Source organism: Mesoplodon bidens (assembly GCF_964165515.1).
Source record: "Mesoplodon bidens genome assembly, chromosome: 3".
In the NCBI taxonomy this organism is placed as follows: domain Eukaryota; kingdom Metazoa; phylum Chordata; class Mammalia; order Artiodactyla; family Ziphiidae; genus Mesoplodon; species Mesoplodon bidens.
The window spans coordinates 132619530-132645947 of record NC_138178.1 but is presented as its reverse complement, the minus strand read 5'-3'; the positions used below and the strand labels follow the sequence as shown (position 1 = coordinate 132645947).

The 26418-nt window shown below is 44.5% G+C and overlaps 1 protein-coding gene and 1 long non-coding RNA gene across 2 annotated transcripts in view; one reads left to right on the top strand and one right to left on the bottom strand.

Annotated features, from left to right (window-relative positions):
- LOC308614429 overlaps positions 1-26239 on the top strand; it is a 33135-nt gene extending 6896 nt beyond the window's left edge. Inside the window, exons 2-3 of the long non-coding RNA XR_014015388.1 lie at positions 3422-3498; positions 25699-26239. This is a non-coding gene — a long non-coding RNA (uncharacterized lncRNA). The remainder of the gene's footprint in view (positions 1-3421; positions 3499-25698) is intronic.
- On the bottom strand, positions 7151-8318 carry LOC308614426 (calpain small subunit 1-like). The gene has a single exon (XM_081228867.1). It carries the CDS (start codon positions 8196-8198, stop codon positions 7728-7730), a length of 471 nt encoding a protein of 156 aa, XP_081084993.1. The 5' UTR covers positions 8199-8318; the 3' UTR covers positions 7151-7727.
- Positions 26240-26418: the final 179 nt, after the last annotated feature.

The following is a 26418-nucleotide window of genomic DNA, read 5'->3' as shown; positions in this document are numbered from 1 at the left end:
CTCTTTTTCTGCCTGAATCTCAGGCACTCTCAACCGTTCTGCATTTACTTTACCTAAATCCCTTCTCAGCATCAAAGCCTTCGCGCAATGACTTGGGTCACAGTTTTCTGAGATGCTAGGTGAGATGCTCCATGTTCTTGGCCTTGCTTTCATTCCCTTTATGAACTGTGATGTGGGTCCACACCTCAGACTAGGAGCCCTAAATTGTTTTGCTGTTTGCTCCCCACTGCATCCTTAGCATCTACCCTGTGTTTGGTAAATATTTGTTTAATGAATGAATGATTGAAATGGTGAATCACTTCCTATTGGGAAGAGTCCTGATAAAGGAGGGAAGAATTAAATAAAATAAAGCTACGGCTCCAAAAAGTTTGTTACAACAAGTAGTGATGCTTCCAAGAGAAATGGTATTTGTTTGGTGGCATTTAGCTGGGTAATAGCTGAGTGAAATGGCTAAGGATGTCAAAGATGAATTTTTTTTAAAGTTTAGACTTACAAAAATTAACTCCACTCACAGACATCGAAAACAAATTTATGGTTACCAACGGGGAAAGTGAGGGGGGGATAAATAAGAATTTGGGATTAACAGATACATACTACTATATATAAAATAAACAACAAGGAACTACTGTATAGCACAGAGAACTATATTCAATATCTTGTAATACCTATAATGGAAAAGAATCTGAAAAATATATATATGACTGAATCACTTTGCTGTACACCTGAAACATTGTAAATCAACTATGCTTCAAAACAAAAATGATTAACTCAAAATGGATTAAAGACCTAAATGTAAGACCTGAAACTATAAAGCTCCTAGAGGAAAACAGGGGAAACCTCCTTGACATTGATTTTAGCAATGATTTTTTTGGATATGACACCAAAAGCACAAGCAATAAAAGCTCAGAGTAAACAAGTGGGAGTACATCAAACTAAAAAGCTTCTGCACAGGGACTTCCCTGGTGGCGCAGTGGTTAAAGCATCTGACTGCCAATACAGGGGACACAGGTTCGATCCCTGGTCCGGGAAGATCCCACCTGCTGTGGAGCAACTAAGCCAGCGAGCCACAACTACAGAAGCCCATGCGCTCTAGGGCCCGTGTTCCGCAACAAGAGAAGCCACCACAATGAGAAACCCATGCACTGCGACGAAGGGTAGCTCCTGCTCGCCACACCTAGAGAAAGCCCGCGTACAGAAACGAAGGCCAAATGCAGCCAATAAATAAATAAAAAGCTTCTGCACAGCAAAGGAAACCATCAACAAAGTGAAAAGTCAACCTACAGAATTGGAGAAAATATTTGCAAATCATATATCCAAAGAAGAGGTTAATATCCAAAATATATAAGGAATTCATTCATACAACTCAATTACAAAAAAAAAAAATCTGATTAAAAAATGGACAGAGGGGCTTCCCTGGTGGTGCAGTGGTTGAGAGTCCGCCTGCCGATGCAGGGGACACAGGTTCGTACCCCGGTCCGGGAAGATCCCACATGCCACGGAGCGGCTAGGCCCGTGAGCCATGGCCACTGAGCCTGTGCGTCCAGAGCCTGTGCTCCGCAACGGGAGAGGCCACAACAGTGAGAGGCCTGCTTACCGCAAAAAAAAAAAAAAAAAAAAAGGACAGAGGAACCAAACAGACACTTTTCCAAAGAAGATATACAAACGGCCAACAGGTACATGAAAAGGTGCTCAGCGTCACTAATCATCAGGGAAATGCAAATCAAAACCACAATGAAGTATCACCTCATGCCTGTTAGAATGGCTATTATCCAAAAAGACAAGAGATAAGTGTTGGAGACGATGTGGAGAAAAGAGAACCTTTGTGTACTGTTAGTGGGAATTTAAATTGAAACAGTATGGAAGTTCCTCAAAAACTTAAAACTAGAACTACCATATGATCCAGCAATTCCACTTCTGGGTACATATCCAAAGGAAATCAGATCACTATCTTGAAGAGATATCTGCTCCCCCACGTTCATTGCAGAATTATTAATAATAGCCAAGACCTGAAAACAACCTAAGTGTCCGTGGATGAATGAATGGGATAAAGAAAATGTGAGATATATATCTATAGCTATATACTGTATCTATATCTATACACATTCATACACACACACACACACACACACAGTGAAATATTATTCAGTCATAAAAAATGGCAGGAAGGAAATCCTGCCATTTGTGATAACATGGATGAAACTTGAGGGCATTATGCTCAGTGAAGTAAGTCAGAGAAAGACAAATACCGAAATGATCTCACTCATGTGGAATCTAAAAAAGTCGAACTCATAGAAACAAAAACATAGTTTGGTGGTTGCCAGAGTCTGGGGGATGAGAGAAATGGGGAGATATTGGTCAAAGGGCACAAACTTCCAGTTACAGGATGAATATGTTCTGGGATCTCATGTATAGCAAGGTGACTGTAGTTAACAATACTTGAAAGTTGCTAAGAGAGTAGATCTTAAATATTCTCATCACACACACACAGAAAGGTAACTATGTGAAATGATGGATGTGGTAACTATTGTGGTAATCATTTCATGTATATATGTATATATATCCATTATACATAAATATATCTCATTTTATATGTATATGTAAATGAAGTTTAGATAATATTAATGGCTACTATTCATCAAGCACTTCTTATGTGCTTTGTATTATACCTAGTGCTTTACATGCCTATATGGTGGGGGGAGGTATTTTTATCCCTGTTTTAAAGATGAAAAAACTGAGGCACAGAGAATTAGATATGACCAAGATCACAACACAGATCAAGTTGAAAGTATGTCAGGGTCTAAGAAATAAGCCATTGGAAATGGGATTTGCTATTCCACAGATTGAGGCAAAGAATACACCAATGAACGAAGGAAGGAAGAGAGGGAGGGAGGGAAAATGCCACTGCCAGCAGGCCACCAAAAATTGGTAGATTTAGAAGTTGGAGGGGATCATTCAAGAAAGGAAAGAAGAATTGACCTCACAGTGAAATGATCTCTGAAAGAACAGAGGAGTAGACTTGCTCTTTTGATTCCAGTGTTTCAATTCTGAGGGACAGTTTTCTATCTTATAGTGGGATTCTGTGTCTGGCTGATAGCATATGTGAGAAAGCTTCTGTATTTGCTTGACCTGTGTCTGGGAGCTTTTGGGTTTTTGGCTAGAGGAGGAAGGGACTTGGTGCTAGACAGTGGAGTAAGGACAGAGAAGTAGGGAGGGGATGTCGAAACCAATTCCAGTCCAGCCTCTTTTGCTGGGCTGGAGCCCCAGGGAGAGAGGAATGGGGCCAGAAGCTGATGGGGCTGTCTTTGTGAAAGCTTTTTGAGAAGTGGCATCAAGGCCCAAGTGACAAAATACAGCTCTGGGGTGTAAGGCATCTATCCTTTCCCCTTCTGCACACACCCCAGGACTTGCTGGCTCTTTGCAGATTTCCAGAGCAGACTCCCCGGGACCGACATTAGCGTTCTCACCAGGAAGAACCACTGGCGCTGGGGGTTCCCTCATGTAGGTAATGGACATTTCCCAAGGGGCGAGCAGAGGCTGCATCTGCCAGGGGCTGGGGTGGGGGGTAGGGGAGTGAGGTGACGTGGCCGGCACACTGGTTTGTTAGCATGAGTGGGGTCCGCACAGGTTACTTCTTTGGGGTGCACTGAGCAGGGGAGGGGCTGCGGAGGGCTCTGCTCTATGCCAGAACAGACTATGGGAGCCATAGTCCCACAGTGGGACAAAGGAGGCCTCGCTAGAACTGGCCAACTGGGAGTTGTGATGTAACTTGGTGATAGCTACATGTGTTCTGTGTTTTGGGCAATGAGTTCACTCAGTAAACCAAAGTGGAAAATGGAAATGTGGCCTCGTGGTGTAATCTCTGATACAATAGGATCGAAGGGTAGAAATTTATGAAAAGTCCAAATTACATTTTATGCCCCCAAAATATATTTAGATATATAAATATTTACCACTCCATGTATCCGTAAATAACTCTGAAAACTAAGATACATTAATGTTTTTAAAATGTGTGATTCATGATGGGCTGCAGTGTTCCTATGAACTCCGACATTACTTTAAGGTGACCCAGGTGGCCTGACAATGTTGCTTGCGTGGGCCCTATGATGTCAGAGAATGAAGGATATGTAATATATAAAGCTGTATTGCCCCTAAGAAAGTTGAAGGAAGCAAACATTTATATTTGGAGTTTAACTCTTATTTCCCTCCTATTCTCCTCCCCTTGCTTACCCACTGGGGCCACAAGGGCCCCCAGCTGTTCCATCCCTGCACACAAGGTTCGCTCCGAGCTTAGCACCCTTGCCCGGCTGTCCCCATGTGTGAAACTGTCCCATTACCGACTCTGTCGCCTCCTTCACGTCTTTGCTTGCGTGGCGCTTCTCCAGGAGTCTACTATTCAGTATTTTAGCTCCTTATTCAAAATCGCAGCTCAAAAGTTCCCCAGTTCCTCATGCTGCTGATCCCCCTTTACCCTGCTCTAATTTGTCTTTTCTTCATGGTATTTATCAATTTCCAGCATGCTATAGAATTGATTTATTTCTTTTTTTTTTTTTTTTTTTTTTTTGCGGTATGCGGGCCTCTCACTGTTGTGGCCTCTCCCATTGCGGACGCGCAGGCTCAGTGGCCACAGCTCACGGGACCAACCGCTCCGCGGCATGTGGGATCCTCCCGGACCGGGGCACGAACCCGTGTCCCCTGCATCGGCAGGCGGACTCTCAACCACTGCGCCACCAGGGAAGCCCTGATTTATTTCTTATATCTACTGTTTATTGTTGGTTCCCCCTGACTTTCTTCTACTCCCCTCCCTGACCGCGGAGTTCTTTGCTGTATTATTCACTGACGAATCCAAGAGGCACATAGTAGGCACTCAATATTTGCTAAGTAAATAAATTCATAGTGTGGGCGCTGGAGAAAAACCCTGTGGCTGTTTGATTTTATCACTTTCAGTGCTTTTCCCTCTTAGTTAACTATTTAATGCCTCTTAAAATGATTAAAATTTTAATAATGAAGAATTCAATTAATAGGTTGCTATGTTTGTAAAATACAAACAAAACAAAACAATAAAGAGCAAAAAAAAACTTCTTAATTTTTTTTTTTTTTTTTTTTTTTTTTGCGGTAGGCAGGCCTCTCACTGTTGTGGCCTCTGCCGTTGCAGAGCACAGGCTCCGGAGGCGCAGGCTCAGCGGCCATGGCTCACAGGCCCAGCCGCTCCGCGGCATGTGGGATATTCCCGGACCGGGACACGAACTCGTGTCCCCTGCATCGGCAGGCGGACTCTCAACCACTGCGCCACCGGGGAAGCCCCTCCTTAGTACATTTTGCACAGGAAAGTCAAATTATGTATACTCTCCTTTTAACTTTGTCTTATCCTTTTGTTGGAAGACATACATAAGTATTATCATCTCATTTTTACTGTTAGGGAAAGTGACAGTTATCCAAGCTCATCCATGTCTAGGAACAGAACAGAAGTCCTGACTTTTACAACTCATCTACACAAACACGGAGCAGTGAATCCTTGCAGGGACTGGCTTATGTAAACTAGGGAGGAAACCAGGTATAATCTGCTTCCTAAATAATTCCTGTCCTCTCTAAAATAACCAAATAATTCATTGTGTAAAGATGAATTCTTTCATCCAGTCTTCTACCATAGGAGGGAAGTGTGCACATGAAGGACTCGCTTGATGGAACTGGGAAGGTGTCTTGCATCCTTTAGGATACATTTGAAAGTGCCTTAGTGGCTGGTACTGTTTTTTCATTGCTGTCCTCTCTAGGCTTATACATAGAAGACACTGTATGCTGGGGATTGTTTATGAAAATATAACCCCTTCTCTGAAGAGGGTGCCTGGCAACCAATTGACTTGAAAGAATCATCCATAGTAAGTGACTAACCTATGAGTATTAAAAAGGAGTTACCCACAGGAATGGCCTTTGCCTCTTCAGAAAATGCTGTAAATCTTAAGACTTTGAGTCATGAGGCCACTGGGCGGGCGAGGAGTGGCATCGCTGTCCTTAGAGGGCTAGGCTCTGGTAATAAGAATAAGGGATGGCCAAACCAGTTGTTATGGAGACAAGAGATGAGTCACCCTCTTGCCTTTCTTTCCAGTAATCCTCGGTCATTTCAGGGATAGATAAAGCTCATGCCCTTGCTACTTAGTGGGCTCATCATGTGCTCAAACATCTTTTTCGCTTCACTTCCTTAATTGCACATCCCCAAGCACCACTCTTTGGTGTCAAATCCATGCCCCTTAGAGCTAACAAAAGGGTTTTGCTATGATTGGGTGTGCCTGGGAATTTATAATTTGTATACATGCAGTAAATGACTCAACAGTACCCTACCCAAAGCCTATAAAACTCTTCCAAGGTAAGTGTAAAAAGCAATCTAATAACGTCAATAAAAATATCATTGAGTGACTACTATATACAAATCCCTATGGTATTTGAAATAAGGGACGAGCCCAGTATTAGCCCTCAAGCAATAGTTTGGCTGATTTCTACTGATAAAGAGATTTTTAGGACCCTGCCATGAAAGCAAGGACCCTGGGAGAGGCCTCTCACCAGGATGGGGAGGAGGAACTTTGAGGAAGCTGGTGGCATGCCAGAAGATCCAGAGGGCATCTGGATGAGGGGAACTTTTGTTAGAGAGAGCCAGGGGAGAGTAGACAAAGAGGGGAGCAAAGAGGGTGAGTAAAGAAAAGAGAGAGGGCTTCCCTGGTGGCGCAGTGGTTGAGAATCTGCCTGCCAATGCAGGGGACACGGGTTCAAGCCCTGGTCTGGGAAGATCCCACATGACGCGGAGCAACGAAGCCCGTGCGCCACAACTACTGAGCCTGTGCTCTAGAGCCTGCAAGCCACAACGACTGAGCCTGCAAGCCACAACGACTGAGCCCGCGCGCCACAACTACTGAAGCCCGTGTGCCTAGAGCCCGTGCTCCACAACAAGAGAAGGCACCGCAATGAGAAGCCCCCGCACCGCAACAAAGAGTAGCCCCCGCTTGCTGCAACTAGAGAAAGCCCGCGCACAGCAATGAAGACCCAACGCAGCCAAAAATAAATAAGATTAATTAAAAAATAAGTAAAAATAAAAATGGTCTTAGAAAAAAAAACACCACCAGGCACTGAATGAATACATGTTGAATAAAGTGAATAACTGGTTAAATAGCATCCCCTTTTCTTAGACATGAAGGAAGGAGTCACTAGGACTAATATTCTTGATAGCAAGGGGTGAAGACAATCTTTTTTTTTTTTTTTTTTTTTTTCAGAGAGAGCCCCAACTAGGGTGCATTTATTTCCTCCTGGGCCTGGCAGGCTGGGAGCAGAATACAGACAGAGGCACTGGGGCATGTGACCTGTTATGGCCTGGAGTTCAGCTGCCTGGGTGGTAACTGGGTGGGTGTGCCAGGGTGTGTAGGGACTGGAGTGATCCTCCCAGAACTGAGAGAAGGGCCCTTGGGGTATGCAAGCAACACAAATGTTGGGCTTGGCACAGGTGCAAGAGAGGGGCTACGGCGCAGATGTGAGATGGGTGTGCTGGGGCACGGTGTGTTGAAGCATGTTGGGCCCTGGCTGTTGACTGAGAATCCGGGTGCCAAGGGCTGGGAGAACAGAAAGGCCTGTGGGTCCGCAGGAGCCATGAAGATGTGACTGCAAACAGGATCAGCCCTGGGGGAGACTGAAGAGTCCAAGGGGACTCCTGCAGCGAGGCGATGAGGGGGCGGGTCTGGGACTCCCGTTCAGGAATACATGGTCAGCTGCAGCCACTCCTGGGTGTTCACCTGGGTTTGTCCAGTGCCGTCTTTGTCAAGAGGTTTGAAGGCACGGAACAGCGCATCCAGTCTGACCAGGCAGCTGATGAAGTTGTCAGGATCAGTGTTCCCTCCCTCCTCTGAGTAGCGTCGGATGATCGTGTGGTAGAGACGCTCATTCAGGCGGAATCCTGCTGCCTCAAAGGCCCCCGGGAGTTCACTGCTGCCAGTGGTCCCTGAACGGTCAATGTCAAACTGTGTGTATACGGCCTGCCACTTTTTGATGTTGTTCCACAAGTACGTGAATTCCTCGAAGCCCAGCTTGCCGGTCGTGTCACTATCCATAACGGCCACCATGCTGAGACCTGTGTCAATGCCAAAACCATCAGTCTTCAGATCAGGATGTCGGGTCACGACTTTGTTGAGAATGTTCATGAGTTCTGTGGCACTGACCTCCATGTCCTCTCCGGCCAGCTGGGCAAAGAGCTTCCGGAACTGCTGGACCTGCTCACTCTCATTGGCCTGGATGTTGGAGTAATGGGTGCGAGGGGGCGGGGGCTCTGGGTTGTACTGCGCAGACGCCTCACCCATTCTGTTCTTGCTGGACAAGCCTCTTCCTCCAGGCCCCGAGACAATCTTTTTTAACTGGTGATAAAGAAGGTGGTGAAGAGTGCAGGTGTGGGCCGAGAAACTGGTGGTCCAGTTATGATCAAATCCACCAGAATTCATATAAAAGCTATACCAGAATTTTCACTCTTAAAGACAAAGAAAGAAAGGCAAGTCAATATTTCCTTTACAAATACACACTAAAAGTCATGTGACTAAGTATTTCTAAAGCTCAGTGACTAATGATGGATATGGTACTTCCTTTATACTTTTCTTTCAAGAGATAACACCCAGACAAACATAGAATAACCAGCTTTGTCTTCTAGCATTTCTCTGATAGGTGGAAACTTTCTAAAATAAATAGAAGTGCACTATTTTTTCAAATATAAGTGCGATCAGGTCTGGGAAAAAAGTGTTTCTTCCACTTGTGTCTTTTTTTCCCTTTGGGATTAAAAAATTTTTTTCAGTGTTTTCCCTTTGACATAGCCTGTGAGGAAACAAAATTGCATAGATTTCTTTTTTTTTAATACATTTATTTATTTAATTTATTTATTTTTGGCTGTGTTGGGTCTTCGTTGCTGCGCACGGGCTTTCTCTAGTTGTGGCGAGCGGGGGCCGGGGGCTACTCTTTGTTGTGGTGTGTGGGCTTCTCATTGCGGTGGCTTCTCTAGTTGTGGAGCACGGGCTCTAGGCACACAGGCTTCAGTAGTTGTGGCACGCAGGCTCAGTAGTTGTGGCTCACGGGCTCTAGAGCACAGGCTCAGTAGTTGTGGCGCACGGGCTTCATTGCTCCATGGCATGTGGGATCTTCCCAGACCAGGGATCAAACCCGTTTCCCCTGCATTGGCAGGCGGATTCTCAACCACTGCACCACAAGGGAAGCCCCAAAACTGCATAGCTTTTTGCCAGTAAAATCGTAATTCTGGCAGCTACGTCATCATATTTGTACCTCCTTATAATTAAGATGAGGTTTGAAAAAATATTTTTATTCCTTTAATGATACTGTAGAGCCTATGTTATTCCTTCTGCTCTTTCTCATCTGCTGATCTGCTTTTTCGGAAGGGTAGGCACTTTTACATGCCAGTAGTTTCCAGGTTACTGAGATCTTTAGACAGCTCTCTCTAACTGCGTCACTCCCCGTTCCTCACCACCTCTTTATATTTTCAATTGTCAGTGAACTCTGGGACAGGAATGAGGTCTGCCACCCCAGGACACAGAACAGGCCTCAGGGCCTCAGATTTCCCACTTCTTGAAGAGACAGAACCCCTGTTTTTTTTTATGGGGACTCTGTACAGGTTGGTTGCTAACTCCCTAATTCTCTCGAAACAGATTTGAGATTCTTAGAGGAAAGGTCTGAGTGAGGAAAATCCAATGTGGTTTTGAGTTGGAGGTCAGTTGGCCTTGTAGGTGCCCCCAGGGTGGGTCCTCGCAAAGCTGGAGATGAGGCAGATTCAGCCATCCCAAAGAAATGGGTCCCTCTGACCATCGGTCCCTAAAGCCAAAGTCTTACGGAGTAGGTATGTTAATGTTTTGGGTTAGGTCCCTTTGGCTATTTTTAAAAAGAGGATGCTTGGCGGTTCCTCATATTATCACAATGGCATCAAATCCTATGTTTCTGTGTTTGGACATCAGGGTACCTCCTATTCCTGGCTCAGTGGGTTTAGAGGTATGTGTCATGTGCCTAAGCATAAGAGCCTCTCTGGGGAATCCCTTCGTCTCCTGTTGCTACAGGTGAGTGTGTCCAAGCATTTAGAAATAGGGCGTCCTCACAGCTTAAGTGCATGTGAGGAAAACATAGATAGAACTCAAGCCAAGTAGCATGGTTTAGTGGCTGAGTTGGCAGTAGAGACTCTCATGACCCAGGAGACATGCTTCAGACAAGGACAGAGTCTTGCATCTGGGTGTAGCCCCTCAGGGCAGTTCAAAGCTCCAGACTTGACTTGAAGTCAAAGGGAGTCTCTGTGGTTGAATGGAAGCAGTGGACGGTCTGATGTCAGTCAAAGCCATATGAACTGTGGTTCAGTCCTCTGTGCATCTGGGCCTGGTAGGCAACAAGGCAGGAGGCCTGGGGGTTTAGGGGCAAGAGATCCAGTTCCCATATTCATAAGAGCCTCACATTTGGACTTCTGCACTACCTGCAAATGAGGTTATGAATTCAGACACAAAGCTGTAGTTACAGGAAGGAAAGAAGACAGTATTCATCATATAAGTTTAATTTTAAATACACAAACATTAAAACTTACTATGACTTAAAATCTAATTTAGCCATTGTTCATTTTTTAAATATACTAAGAGCCTCAAAGATGGAATTGACCTGCCTTCACTCTGCCTTCTTGCTCTTACTAACAGGGGCTGTGAGTAAGTAAGTGTTGACTGAATAACTAGGAGGCAGAGAGTCTGAATAATACATGATTATGGAGAGTTTACCAAGAGAAACAGTTCTACACCCTTTTCCTGGCAGTCATATGTCTCCTGTTCGCCCCCGAGAATGTACTGCTCCCAAGGGACCACAGCCAGCTGCTACCACCCCTGCCAGGGCTGCCAGAGCTGCAGTGAGCTCCACACAGAGCCCACCAGCTCTAGCGCAAGGCTCAGCTTCCTCCCAACCCCGGTTGCTCCTTGAATGGCTCCATCCATCTACTGAGCACGTTGGGTGGTGGGGAGACCAAGATATATCTGGAAGAGGGCACGTGAAAAGAGACATAATAATAGTGCAGGTTCCTCCCACTGCACGAGGGGAAACAAATCTCATGATGATTTATAGTTCATGTTTTGCTGCAGAGCTGAGCTCTCACTGCCCGCAAAGCCTTTGGGATGAAAGATGACACTAACGCTCATTTCTCCCTTGGCTGTTCACACATCGTCAGTTGTTAAAGCCACACCTGAAGCCTTTCATTTAGAAATACATTTAGGTTAATGCATTCAGAGTATCAGTATAATCAGCCACAGAGCTTTGGTATTCAGGCTCTTTCAGTTAAACAGTGTAAGGCCCAGGACACCAAGAATCACCAGTCAAGATAGACGAACCAGCAGCAATATCCATGGGGTGATAGGAATGATAATCTCTTTTCAGTTCGATCCAACAAATATTTATCTAGGCTTACTCTGTATAAGCACTGCCAGGTCTCAGGAGGAGAGGGAATTCACTTCTTGTCCTCAGAGACATTGGGAGCAGTTTGGTGTCATTCCGACTTTAGGCTTTGGAGTCAGATAGACCAGTGTGCAAAAGTGCTTGGCAGAGAAACTGTCACATACAGGATCTGAGTAAAGGGTGTGGTTCCTTTTCTTTTTCTGCCAGAAGCTTTGCTCTCACCAGCCCTGTCAAGGACCGGCCTCCTGCCCCTGAGTCCCAGTTCTTGGCTGGGCCCCTGCACTGTGTTGCCAGAGCTGGTGGAAGCCAGGCACCTTCTTGGCCCTCTGCTCAAGTCTGCTCCTTATAACCAGACACCATATTCCTTCTGCTCTCCAGGATGCTTATCTGTGGCCAAAGCTGAACCTCCTTGATGCTGCCTACCTGAATTTCTGGGATCCATGCCTGACCCAGCCTGTCATGAGACCAACTACATCTAGGCTATGTCCATTTTACTACTGAAAAACCTCTGATGCCCCAGCTCCAGGCAAATCAGTTTTCTTAAACGTCACCTTTGGTCATATCACACCTGTGCAGAAACTCTCACTGACTCCCCATGACCTCTAAATTAAGATGAAATCTCAGCCTGAGGGTCTCGGTTTGGCTTAATCTAGCCTAGCCCACCTCTTTAGATTCATCTTTCTTCCCACCTGTGTGTAACATACCAGCCTTAGTGGCTCCACTCTTAGGGGACTAATTGCATTGCTTAAGTATGTTCTGACCCTTCCTTCCTGTGTTCTTTGCCCTTGCTAGACTTTGATGGGATTTCAACATAGGAAGATAGAGGGAGGTGGAGGAAGATGGCTAAAGGGGGCAATAGGAGCATAGATGACATAGATCTGGGAATGTATGGAGACCAGAGAGGAGATATGTTTGGTTACTGGATATCAGGCACTTACAATCCCAGAATTATAACCCTTAAAGAGGAAACTTAATGTACCATCTGGTCTACCCCTGGCCTTCATGCTGGAGAAATATTTTTGTTCTTATTCTATATATTAGACCACAAAAGCTCAGAGAGGTTAAAATGACATAAATGGAGGTAGGGAGAGAAATGTTTAGGCAGACAAATTGAGGGCATCCTATAGAAGCCTTTGATGCCAGGTTAAACAGCTTGTACTAAATTCAGTCAATGATGGGGACTACTGACATCTTTCACTGGGGTAGTGACGTGATTAGAGCTCTGTGGGGGGCAGTGTTTCCAGACTGTGGGATATGATCCATTAGTGGCTTACAAATCCGATTTCGTGGGTCCCACGATAAAAAAAAATATCAGAGTGCAGTATTGCTTTGTGTGTTTTGTATGTGTGTACTGGGTTGTGAGGTAAAAAAATAAATATATACATATATTTTTAAAATTTATTTTTAAATTTTTTTTGGCTGCATTGGGTCTTTGTTGCTGCACATGGGCTTTGCCCTAGTTGTGGCAAGCAGGGGCCACTCTTCATTGTGGTGCGCGAGCTTCTCACTGCGGTGGCTTCTCTTGTTGCGGAGCACGGGTTCTAGGCGGGCGGGCTTCAGTAGTTGTGGCATGAGGGCTCCGTATTTGTGGCTCACGGGCTCTAGAGCGCAGGCTCAGTAGTTGTGGTGCAGGGGCTTAGTTGCTCTGTGGCATGTGGGATCCTCCTGGAGCAGGGCTCGAACCCAGGTCCCCTGCATTGGCAGGCAGATTCTTAACCACTGCGCCACCCGGGAAGTCCCTAAAATATATTTCTTATTGTGAGTCATGGCCAAAAAATTTTGAAAGCCCCAGAGTTAGGAAGACTAATCTGATGACAAATCAGAGGCTGAATTAGGGGTGCGGAGGAGGAAACTGGAGCCTGTGAGTCTAGTTAGGATGCTCTTGTCATAGCCCAAGGGGGCAGTAAGAAGGACCTGAATGGGAAGGAGAAGCCATGGGAAGGGTGATGAGGGGAGGACGTGAGGTATTCTGTGAAGTGGGAGTGTAGGGTCTCAGAATGTTGCATTGTGGGGGGCTCAGGGAGAGGGACAAACCAGTCAGGGGTGACTGAAAGTCATATGCTGGTACCCACAGCCAAGGGGGAGAGTTGGAAGAAGGGGCTGGTTTGAGTCCTAGCACAAAAGACTGATGGAAAGACACACAACCACCGTCAGGTACTGGATCAGTCAGGGTCCCAGCAGTAGAAGGAATCCACTGTCATGGTTCCAGTGCAGAGACTGAAGGAAAGGAGGATTTCCAGAGCTATGCTCAGGCTTAAGGGAACCACCTGGGATGATGAGGTGCCCAGAGATTAACCACGGAAGGAAGCCCAAACCTATAGGGCACCACTCCCAACTTCTCTTCCACTCTCCCATCCCTGAAACAAGTCCCTGACTGCCTTTTTTTTTTGTCGCTATCATTACTCCTAGTGCTATTATTTCTAGCCTCATTGTCACAACGGGCAAATGTTTATTGAACCCTTACCCTGTGCCAAAGGCTCTACATTTGATTTAATCACATTTATGTCATGAGTTGTTTCTATCAATATTTTAGCTTCACAGATAAAGAAGTAGAAACTCAGGGACATTAAAAAAAACTTGGCTAAAAACAAAAACAAAAACAAAAAACCTTGGCCAAGACCACACAGTTAATAAGTGGCAGAGCTAGAGTATGAAGCCAGGCAGTCTGATTTCTTGACCACTGTTATTCACTGCAATGCACTCCTAATTATTGAGAAAAAGAAGATAGCAAAGGTAGCAAATGACAGAGCAGTTGAGCAGCTTCCCAGGTGGCACAGTGGTTAAGAAGCTGTCTGCCAATGCAGGAGACACGGGTTCGAGCCCTGGTCTGGGAAGATCCCACATGCCACAGAGCAACTAAGCCTGTGCGCCACAACTACTGAGCCTGCGCTTTAGAGCCTGTGAGCCACAACTACTGTGCCCGTGTGCTACAGCTACTGAAGCCTGCATGCCTAGAGCCTGTGCTCTGCAACAACAGAAGCCACTGCAGTGAGAAGCCTGTGGCACCGCAACGAAGAGTAGCCCCCACTCGCCGCAACTAGAGAAAGCCTGTGCTCAGCAAAGAAGACCCAACACAGCCAAAAGTATAAATAAATTAATTAATTAAAAAAAAAAACTTAGACTAAGTCACTGGTCATGTGGGACTTACTCTAAATTTGATACAAGTCGAACTAGGCAACTCGTGGTCCCTCTTTCCTAATTCCTTCTTCAAAGCTCCAGTGGGACTTGTCAGTTCGTTTTTTTGTTTTTTGTTTTTGGCTGCGGAGAACGGGGGCTACTCTTTGTTGCAGTGCGCAGGCTTCTCACTGTGGTGGCTTCTCTTGTTGCAGAGCACGGTCTCTAGGCATGCGGGCTTCAGTAGTTGTGGCGCATGGGCTTAGTTGCTCGGCGGCATGTGGGATCTTCCCGGACCAGGGCTCGAACCCGTGTTCCCTGCATTGGTAGGCGGATTCTTAACCACTGCCCCACCAGGGAATCCCCTGTCAGTTAGGTTTTATCTAGAATATCATCCTCCCACTCACCCACCACCTACAGGGTCAGCTGCTAGAGTCATGATCTCCAGTTTTAGCTGGGAGCAGAATTGGGTTGCCCTAGTTGCCTGACCATGGATTCTGCAACCTCTTTCAGAACTTCCTCCTCAGTTTTTCCTCTGGTTAGGGCCTCCTGGTTGCCCTTTGGCCCTTCTTCTCTGCAATTGCTTGAATCAAGTCCAAGTTGGGAGCCCCGTGATTCCTCTCAGGGCCGCAGGCTGGTGCACTGATTGTAGAGTTGTCCCCTTATGCTCCCTCTGCCCTCTTGCACTTCTCACCTTCGAAGTCTTGCCTTTTCCCATGATCCAGTTCACATCCCCGTGCAAGGTGCCTGAAGTGTGTGTCACCTAACCAAGTGTTACGGCTCGGTCTATCCTAAGTCCAGATTCACACAGTCCAAGCCACTCTGTGAACCTCATTTTCCAGCAGCTGAGTGGCCCCCGCCGAAATCCCAGGACCTGTCTGTCTGCCTTCCCCCTGTACCTCCAGCTGCCCCCAGCTGCCCACCATCCTGTACATCAGCCTTCTCTGGACCTCTCACGAGGCCCTCTTCTCACATCAGAAGGGCCTGATATCCTGCTCAGCTCACTGATCGGAGAGGCTTGTGCAGGGTTAAGCAAGGCTCCCCTAGCTCATGCCAGCAACCCCGTGCTCTCCCCAAGCTGCCTTCTGATGACTCACTGCCCTCACGCCCATGCCTTCCCTCCCCACTTTATTTCAGGAAATGACTTTTGCGAACGGTCTCACTTTTTTTTTTTTAAGAATAGAAAAATACTTCTCACTTACACGGAATAAGAACAGCAATCCCTAATGCTGTTAATAACACACGCGCACACACACACACACACATACACACACACATACACACACTCTCCAAAAGGGGCTTTCAAAAACCAGGCTTACATGGAAGGGGACTGGTAGGGTTCTCCTGGTGAAAGTAGTAGAATATTAACTACCTTGTTTCCACTGCTCCCACAAATAGAGAAATCACTTCAATCTGGATAGGAAAAGAACAAGGGCGGTCCAGAAGAATGTAAGCCTGTGATCAACTGCATGTCAAGAAGAGACAATCCAGCTACTTTAAGGGCCATCAAGTTTCTATGTCCAGAAATATTATGTCCCAGGATGTGGGTTGCAAATTTTTAGTATTATAACTTTTTCAGGCAAATCTTATATGAACCCTAATTTTTTTAATGTTTAAATAATTTTTTTGTATAGATTTAAAGTTAAAACTTATTTAGCATTCACTTCTTATAAAGTTAATCTATGAGGAAAAATTATTGTCTTGATGAATACCAAATTTGGAACAATTAATATAGGTATGACCATTGCAATCTTACATAAGCTCAGCATTTAATTTACTTCTATACATTATTTTAGTTGCAAAGAGTAAACAAATATTTATTAGAAAACAAAATAAAAACAGCTTGCCTTATCACCTATTATTTAAACTGATCCAGAAGTTTGAAAAAAGGAGTACTAGAACATTTAAAAATTTTCAGATAATCATAATTAAGACTATTGAATTTCTTGTCCAGGATACAAAAGTCAGACATGAACTACCCAACACTTTTTATAAGCAGTAGAACCAGGTGACAGGTTACGCATTCACTTGTGAAAGATCACTGAGGCCTGACAAGAGCAGGGACCAAATAGATGCTTCTGAGTCTGGTGTGACTGAGTGCTGCATTTTGGGGAACTTTGTTACAGGAACAGACATAAAAGGTCAGTGCAGACCCATAACCCTCCTAATCAGTGGTACGTGACTGACTAGTCTATGGTGGTAGAGTCAGATGGTGATGGGGGAAGGGTGCCAGTGACTTGAAAGGGCATAAGGAGACTCTCTGCAGTGCTGGACATTGTCTATATCTTGATATGGGTGGCGGTTATATGGAGTATATATGTGTGAAAATTCATGAGCTGTATACCTAAGAATTGTGCATTTTGACTGTAGGTAAATTATACTTCAAAGTCCTATTGGCTGAAAGAGAGAGAGAGAAGAGAGAAAAGCAGGGAGGGCCCAAGAAACTCTATCCCAGGATTTGTTCATAAGCTTGTCAGCAAAAGTTATGTGCCACATATATGGAATCTAAAAAAATGGCACTGATAAACCTAGTGGCAGGGCAGGAATAAAGACACAGACATAGAGAATGGACTTGAGGACACGGGGTGGGGAAGGGGAAGCTGGGACGAAGTGAGAGAGTAGCACTGACATATAATCACTCGCAAATGTAAAATGGATGGCTAGTGGGAAGCTGCTGCATAGCACAGGGAGATCAGCTCGGTGCTTTGTGAAGACCTAGAGGGGTGGGATAGGGAGGGTGGGAGGGAGACGCAAGAGGGAGGGGATACGGGGATATATGTATACATATAGCTGATTCACTTTGTTGTACAACAGAAACTAACACAACATTGTAAAGCAATTATACTCCAATAAAGATATTTAAAAAAAAGTTTATGTACAGTGTTTTCCATTGTGTTATGATTTGATAGCTAACACAGCTGCATGTTTGTGTTTTTAATTATAGTTTTAAAAAATAGTTTTAAATGTATGTTAAAAATGAAATCCAGGTATATTTAAAATATAAAATTCAAATCAAATATAGCTAGAAGGTGAAATTCAAATCAAATTCAAATCACTAGTGACCTCTCCATCATTCCCGACAATATGCAAAAACTCATGGAAGATTGAAGATGCTCTGGGTGACCAGAGATGACCAAATGGCTGGAGGTCAGGCCAGTGGAAAAGGCGAGCACAGCGTGCACAGCCCCTTGGAAAGCACACAGGCCTCTGCATGTACTACCTGGGTTCAAGTCCTAAGTCTGCTGGTTACCTAAGGTCCTGCATCTAGTACCTTATCAAATACACAGCCACAGTTTCCTCATCTGTAAAATGGGTATAATGCCATCTGCCTCAGAGTTGTTGCGAGGTTAAGTGAGAATATAACTAAAGTGTCCAGCACACTTAGCTGGCCCCCAACAAATGTTAGTTCTCATCTCTTCTGCATCCCATAATACAGTAAAATATACTGGGTTTAGAGGGAGTCTGCCTACCTTGAGTAAGGCATGCCTTTGACTTGTTTTCCCAGAGGCAAGAGGGACTTGCATCTCACCATACACAGCCAAACCTGGCACCTCCTTGCTGCCAGCGACACATCTGCAGGACTATACACAGGCCCTGGACAGAAACGTTCAACACAAGTGGAGGTGCTAGTCATTCTACTTTAGAAGGAAAATGACCAGAATGTGAGTGAGCAGACTACCCATTCCAGGCCCTGGCTCTGCAGCCACAGGAGCAGAACAGAAATTTGTGAGAGGACTGGAGGAAGTTTCTTCTCTTTCGAGGTTTCTCCTTCCTTTTCTTTTCCTCAGCCAAGCTTGGGAAATGGGAGAAAACTAACCACAGGCAAGAAGGCAGAAGGCGGGAATTCCCTGGTGGTCCAGTGGTTAGGACTTGGCACTTTCACTGTCAAGGGCCCGGGTTCAGTTCCTGCTTGGGAAACTAAGATCCCGCAAGTTGCATGCCATGGCCAAAAAAAAAAGGCAGAAAGCATCTCTCATCCTTTGATCATGAGAGTGAAAACATGTTTCATGTTTCTCATAGCATATTAAATGCCAGGTTCAAGATGTCCTGTTGGGGAGGTGGTGTCCATACTGGAGATGGGTGTGGCCATCACACCAGTGTGTTAGCCTCAGCATTCTCGGCTTGCATGGACTCCTACTATTTGGTCTATCGGAAATATTTCCTTGTAAGGATGAACGCTTAGTTTGGTCTCAGGGCCAGGTGTTCCCTTTCAGATCATTGCTTGAAAGAAATGGTTTTAAGCTACCAAGAAAACAAGTTAGGTCTGTCTCACTTATTCTATGTGAACCTTCAGCTTCCAGCAAACCTGCTTCTCAGATGTACCGGATTTTCATCTTCCAGTTTCAGAGATCTGAACCAATTATGCCCTGGAAACAGATCTCAGTTTTCAAGCACTCCTCTCTGCCTGGTATTCAGGGTATGAGGGGCTACATCCTGCTTTGGTAAACTCTGTCCTGGTAGGAGTTCAAGACCAAGAGTAGTTAAAGCTGGAGCCCAGAGGCTTGTAAGATATTTACCAAGTTGCCCTGAGAGAGGTTGCTTCTCAGTCTTTAGCCCTTTTTATTTATTTTTTAAATCTTTCTATAAATTTATTTATTTATTTTTGTGTGAGTTGGGTCTTCGTTGCTGTGTGTGGGCTTTTTCTAGTTGCGGCGAGCGGGGGCTACTTTTCGTTGCCGTGCGCGGGCTTCTCATTGCGGTGGCTTCTCTTGTTGTGCGTGGGCTTCAGTAGTTGTGGCTCGCAGGCTCTAGAGCACAGGCTCAGTAGTTGTGGCACACGGGCTTAGTTGCTCTGTGGCATGTGGGATCTTCCTGGACCAGGGCTCGAACCCGTGTCCCCTGCATTGGCAGGTGGATTCTTAACCACTGCACCACCAGGGAAGTCCCTTTAGCCCTTTTTATAAGTAAGGCTTCATGCCCTCCCTCTGCTGGAGACTTCAGACCCCAAAAGGTATTTGCCTTTCCAGAGGCCTCTTCTTTCAGGTCAGCCCCAGGCTAACCTAACCTTGTGCAGTTCTGACCGGCTCTGTTAACCTTTTATTTCACTCTCACAGACCTGGTGAATGCCTTTGTGAACTGGCCTTGAAAAAGTTTTACAGACTCCACAGTCTGGCTTTTCTCTGCCAGTACTCTGTTTGCTTGTTATGTTGCAAGAATGGGACCCAACAGCCTCCATACCCCACGACTCAGCCTCACTCTAATGAGCTGTGTGTTGCAGGCCTTCCTGGGGCAGCGACCCCTCTAACGTCGGCCAGGTGCTGCCTAGGCCACCAGAGCCCTGCCTGAGCCAGGATGCGAGTCAGAAACACTCCCCACAGGCAGGCAGAGGGAAAGGGAAGGTGAATTCCGGTGTGTCCCACTCCCCAACACTGCAGCCACTCTTGGCCTTTCCCCGTCACAGCCTGGGAGGCACCAGTTAAGGGTTAGGAAGAACTTCTGTAGTGAGATCCTTTTTTTTTTTTTTTTTTTGTGGTACACGGGCATCTCGCTGCTGTGGCCTCTCCCGTTGCGGAAAACAGGCTCCAGACGCACAGGCTCAGCGGCCATGGCTCACGGGCCCAGCCGCTCTGCCGCAGGTGGGATCCTCCCAGACTGGAGCACGAACCCACGTCCCCTGCATCGGCAAGCAGACTGTCAACCACTGCGCCACCAGGGAAGCCCGTGAGATCCATTTTGATCCATCCTTTTCTCAGAGTCAGAGATAGAGTGGCTATCTCTGACTCTGAGAAAAGGCAATGGTGATATCCACCTCGGGGTTGTGTGAAGAAGCCTGTCTTATTTTCAGCTAATTGGCCTTAGATTTGTGGGGCATCAATTTCCTGGAAAAAAAAAGTCTGACTGTTAAGCTTTTGGGGGCAAACCAGAGGAAATCATAGAATTAGCGATTTAGAGATTCTCAGAATCTCTGGCCAAAAAAAAAAAAAGAGAGATGACAGAGAAAAAGAAATCACTGTGCTCTAGAGCTGTGGCAGAAGGCCAAACACTGGATAATGGCCACCGAAGAGATATTAATGAATTACGTTTAAACATATGCTTCTCTTTGGAAAGGAGTTGCTTAGTGGGAAAACTGCTAAATGGGAAAACCTTAACTGATTTTACCTTAAATTCTTTTAACCTTAAACTCTTTTACCAGATTTAAAAAAATTCAGGCCTCCTTGCAAAAATGCAAACACATTTCTATCTCTAGATGGACCGTAACAAAAGCAGAAGACTTAAACAATAGTCAGTTTTATGAAAAGAGATGAAATCTGACCACAGTTCACACATTTCCCAATGATTTTCTGTTTGCTACATCTTATCTGTGAATCATCTGACACAAAACAGCTGTGAGGCCTCTCTGCTATAAGGACATGATGGTGTAAGTTCCATGCTCTAACAGGAACTGCACCCCAGTTTGTGGTCTAGTCGATGACAAAATTTACATAACACGAGTTCCAGTCCACTAAGCCTACCCCACAGGGTGGCTACCCCTCCCCTCCTGCAATCCCTGGAATGGCCATACTTTGGACTGGCTCCCGTCCCAGCAGGAAACACAGGCCTCTTGGCTGCTAGTTCCAGAGTGTTGCCTGGTTCCTGACCACACCCGTAGATTTGTTTGCTTTCTTTCATTTTGGGGAGGATCTTTTTATTTTATTTATTTATTTTTAAAATTTCATTGAAGTATAGTGTTGATTTACAATGTTGTGTTAATTTCTGCTGTACAGCAGAGTGACTCAGTTATACATATATATATTCTTTTTCATATTCTTTTCCATTATGGTTTATCACAGGATATGGAATCTAGTTCCCTGTGCTATACAGTAGGACCTTGTTGTTTATCCATCTTATATATAACATTTTGCATCTGCTAATCCCAGACTCCCAATCCTTCCCTTCCCCTCCCCCACCCCTTGGCAACCACAAGTCTTTTCTCTGTGTCTGTGAGTCTGTTTCTGTTTTACAGATATGTTCATTTGTATTGTATTTTAGATTCCACATATACGTGATATCATATGGTATTTGTCTTTCTCTGACTTACTTCACTTAGTATGATAATCTCTACGTCCATCCATGTTGCTGCAAATGGCATTATTTCATTCTTTTTAATGGCTGAGTAATATTCCACTGTATATATATATATATATATATATATATATATATATATATATATATATATATCACATCTTCTTTATCCATTCATCTGTCAGTGGACATTTAGTTTGTTGCCATGTCTTGGCTATTGTAAATAGTGCTGCTATGAACAAAGTGGCACATGCATCTTTTCAAATTATATTTTGTCTGGCTATATGCCCAGGAGTGGGATTGCTGGATCATATGGCAACTCTATTTTTTAGTTTTTTGAGGAACCTCCATACTGTTCTCCATAGTGGCTGCACCAATTTACATTCCCACCAACAGTGTAAGAAGGTTCCCTTTTCTATACACCCTCTCCAACATTGATTATTTGTAGACTTTTTAATGATGGCCAGTTTGACCTGTGTGAGGTAGTCACTACCTCATTGTAGTTTTGATTTGCATTTCTCTAATAATTAGCGATGATGAGCATCTTTTCATGTGCCTATTGGCCATCTGTATGTTTTCTTTGGAGAAATGTCTATTTAGGTCTTCTGCTCATTCTTTGATTGGGTTTTTGTTTTGTTTTGTTTTGTTTTGTTATTGAATTTATGAGCTGTTTGTATATTTTGGAAATTAGGCCCTTATTGGTCGCATCATTTGCAAATATTTTCTCCCATTCCATAGGTTGTCTTTTCATTTTGTTTATGCTTTCCTTTGCTATGTAAAAGCTTATACGCTTAAAGAGGTCCCATTTGTTTATTTTTTGCTTTTATTTCTATTGCCTTGGGAGACTCACCTAAGAAAACATTGGTATGATTTATGTCAGGGAATGTTTTGCCTATGTTCTCTTCTAGGTGTTTTATGGTGTCTTGTCTTATATTTAAGTCTTTAAGCCACTTTGAGTTTATTTTGTGTATGCTGTGAGTGTGTGTTCTAACTTCATTGATTTACATGTGGCTGTCCAAGTTTCCCAGCACCACTTGCTAAAGAGGAATTTTTGTTTTGATACAATTTCAATTTTACAGAAAAATTACAAGAATAGTACAAGGAACTCCTACAATCTTTGATCCATTTATTTGCATTTTTGCCTTATTTGCACTCAGGTGCTCTCTCTCTCTCTCTCTCTCTCTCTCTCTCCCTCCCTCCCTCCCTCTCCCTCTCTCCTCCCACCCCTTCCTTCCCTCCCTCCCTTTTAAAAGTGAGTTGGAGATGTGGTGCCCCTTTACTGCTAAATACTGCAGTGTGCATTTTCCAGGAAGACATTCTCTTACCACAGTTCAGTTAACACAATCAGGGAATTAAGCATTAATCCAATACTACTATCTATTTCATCAATTGTTCCCAAAATGTCCTTACTTCTTTTTTTCTCTCTCCAAGTCCAGGACCAAATCCAAGATCACACACAACAGTTAGTTGTCAGATCTATTTATTTTCCTTTATTCTGGAACATTCCTTCGGCTTTTCTTTATGTTTCTTGACCCTATCATTTTAAAAGAGTACAGGCCAGTTATTTTGTAGAATGTCTTTCAATGTGAGTTTGTCTCATGTTTCCATGATTAGATTCAGGTTATGCATTTTTGGCAGGAATATCACAGAATTGTTGGTGTGTCCTTCTCCAAGCATCCCAATCCGAGGCACATGGTATTGGATATTGGTTTATACCAATATAGCATTGTTAGGTTTGATTACTTGATTAAGTGCTTTCTGCCTTAATAATAACTCTGAAGTTATTATTTTTTCCTTTGTAGTCAATAAGTAATTGGGGGGCATACTTTGCAACTGTGTAATTGTCCTTTTTTTTTTGAGACTCATTCTCTTTTTTTAAAAATTTTTTTGGCTGTGTTGGGTCTTCATTGCTGCACACGGGCTTTCTCTAGTTGCAGTGAGCGGGAGCTACTCTTCGTTGCAGTGCACGGGCTTCTCATTGAAGTGGCTTCTCTTGTGGCGGAGCACGGGCTCTAGGCGCGTGGGCTTCAGTAGTTGTGGTGCATGGGCTTAGTTGCTCCACGGCATGTGGGATCTTCCCAGACCAGGGATTGAACCTGTGTTCCCTGCATTGACAGGCGGATTCTTAACCACTGCGCCATGAGGGAAGTCCAGTAATTATCCAATTTTCTGTCAAACTTTTCCCTATCAGTTTTCTACCTCTGTTATTTTGGTGTTCTAAGTGAAGAGGTTTCCCTTTACCTCCATTTATTTATTTGTTCATTTATTTATTTATATCAATATGGATTCTTATTTTATTTAGTGGGGTATAATCCATTACAAATATTATTTATTTTGATGTGAGATTGTCCCAGATTGGGCCAGTGGGAGCCCCATCAAGCTAGCTTCTGAGTCCTTTCAACATGATTCTTTGAGTATTTCTTTACTTTTTGGCTCAACAAGATGTTCCAGGCTCATCCTGTACTTTTCCTGCCCCCAACCCTGGAACAAGCCATTTCTCAAGGATCCCTGGTTCCTTCAGTGGGGAATGGTACTTAGAAACCAAGGTCTGGGGGTTAAATATGCTCATTCCCACTGTGTCATTGCTTCTAGTCCCTTTTAGCAGACAGAATTAGATTATATTACCTACATAAACACACAGAAATAGATTATTTTCTATCTATAAATAGATTATTATTTCTAATAATGTATTAGAAATATATCGGAGGCATATATAGAGATATATTAGTCATATATAGTTATATGGATAACTCCACTTCCAATGCAAAAAACACCTTTTCTGTATCTGTACTTTCTCTCCCCAGCATTTGGAAATCAGACTCCCACTTACCTCATGCCCAAGAATATACAGGTTGTAGTTTCAGAATTGCTAATTCCTAGCACTACTAAAAGTAAACCCAAGGTTTGATTTGTTTACTGTTTTTTTAGGTACAATTTACATACACTGAAATGCACAAATCCTAAGTATACAGTTCAACGGCTTTTGACAAATAGCTGTACCCACATAACCCACACTTCTTTCAAGATATGGGACATTCATCTCTGTATCTTCTCAGAAAGTCCCATCGTGTTTCTTCCCAATCAGTCCTCCCCCCACCTGAGGCAACCACTGTTCCAGTCTTTTGCTTAGTCTGAAGACATCAATTGGCTGCCCTGGTTTTGAAGCCCCATCTTCATCTTGTGCTCTACTCTGGGCTCTCCCACTCCAAGGCTCATGCCACCTCAGTGCCTGGACTTAGATTTTGTTGTGCTGCTCTTCCTTGGCAATCCCAGATTTGATTTCCAGTTCCTCTTCCAGTCTTTTGCAATCTCTGGTGCCAATGAGTCTGCTCCTCCTACAGGCTACACGCTGATTCGGTGCCTGCACTAGTCTACACTCCTCATTCCTACTGGACTTCTGACGCAGCTCCAAAGAATATCTGGCCTGGAATATACTTCCAGAATAACACAATTTACTAATGATAGTTTCATTAAAAGGCACAGCACCTCAACACTTGGTAATGTCTCCCTGTCTGGTCCTGCTTGATGGCTAGATTCTGAGCCACACCTATTTCTCTGTTCCTAAATCTTGCTTCCTTACTCCAGTTGGGTGACAGTCACAGTTCTCCCTTCCCAGTGACAGCTGGAGCCTTGTGAACGTGACTGTGATAAACAGAAACCATGTATCTTGTGCATGTTTAGTCAATGTGAAACCACTCAGCCCACCACCAAGACACGGCAAGTGGCCAGAGGTGGGGGCACAGGCAGAGAAAGTGGGTGGACCCCATGCACCCTGTAAATGCTTAATGAATAACTCCCTTTAAGTAGCACTCAGCCTAGCCAGAGCTATAGGGTGTAGGGTAGAAACTAAGGTGAGGCCTCAGAACCAGAAAGTCACACTCGTGCTAATATTTAGAAAAGAGTGGGGTTATGATAGCTTATTTTCCAGGCTCCCTAATGAAAAGACTTAGTGTGATTCAATCATGAGGGTTTCTGAAAAGGCTATTTGACATGAAGGCACTTAGCTCCACTCTTCATGTTGGCCCTTGATTATCTTAGCAGTTTAATAAGCAGTTGCTTGTTTTGTCTCTTGTGTGCTTGGATTTCCCCAAGCAAGGTTAGAAGCTCCTTGAGGGAGGTAACAGTGTTGTTTTCCTCCTGTCTCAGCACCAGCTCCCTGTCCAGTGACAAGACATGTTCAGTAGATACTTCTGAATTAAATGGAGTCTTCTGGGACTTCCCTGGTGGCGCAGTTGTTAAGAATCCGCCTGCCAAGGCAGGGGACACAGGTTCGAGCCCTGGTCCAGGAAGATCCCACACACCGCAGAGCAACTAGCCTGTGAGCCACGACTACTGACCCTGTGCTCTAGAGCCCACGAGCCACAACTATTGAGCCCACGTGCCGCAACTACTGAAACCCACATGCCTAGAGCCCGTGCTCCGCAACGAGAGAAGCCACGGCGATGAGAAGCCACGGCGATGAGAAGCCCGCGCACTGCAGTGAAGAGTAGCCCCCGCTCACTGCAACTAGAGAAAGCCTGCACACGGCAGCAACGAAGACCAAACGCAGCCAAAAATAAAAATAAATAAATAATAAATAAATAAAATAAATGGAGTCTTCTTAGTCACTTTAATGAGGTCTTCTTTCCACTGTATCCCAGTTCCCAGTGCAGTACCAAGCCCAGAGTAGGCATTCAAATTGGCTGAGTAAATCATGAGCTAATTCCATTAAATTGTTGCTGAATCAAAGTGTCGTTCCTTTTAGGAGTGCGCATTTTCAAAGAGGACAGCTATGAAGGGGCAATTCTTAATAACCCAAGTGGAATTAATCTCATAGCGGAATTACAGGCAACAGGGAGTCTGGATGCCATAAAGGGGTCATTATAT

What these genes read in the sequence shown, in the direction of transcription:
- LOC308614426 (XM_081228867.1), bottom strand. Translation starts at nt 8,198, where the DNA reads ATGGAGGTCAGTGCCACAGAACTCATGAACATTCTCAACAAAGTCGTG.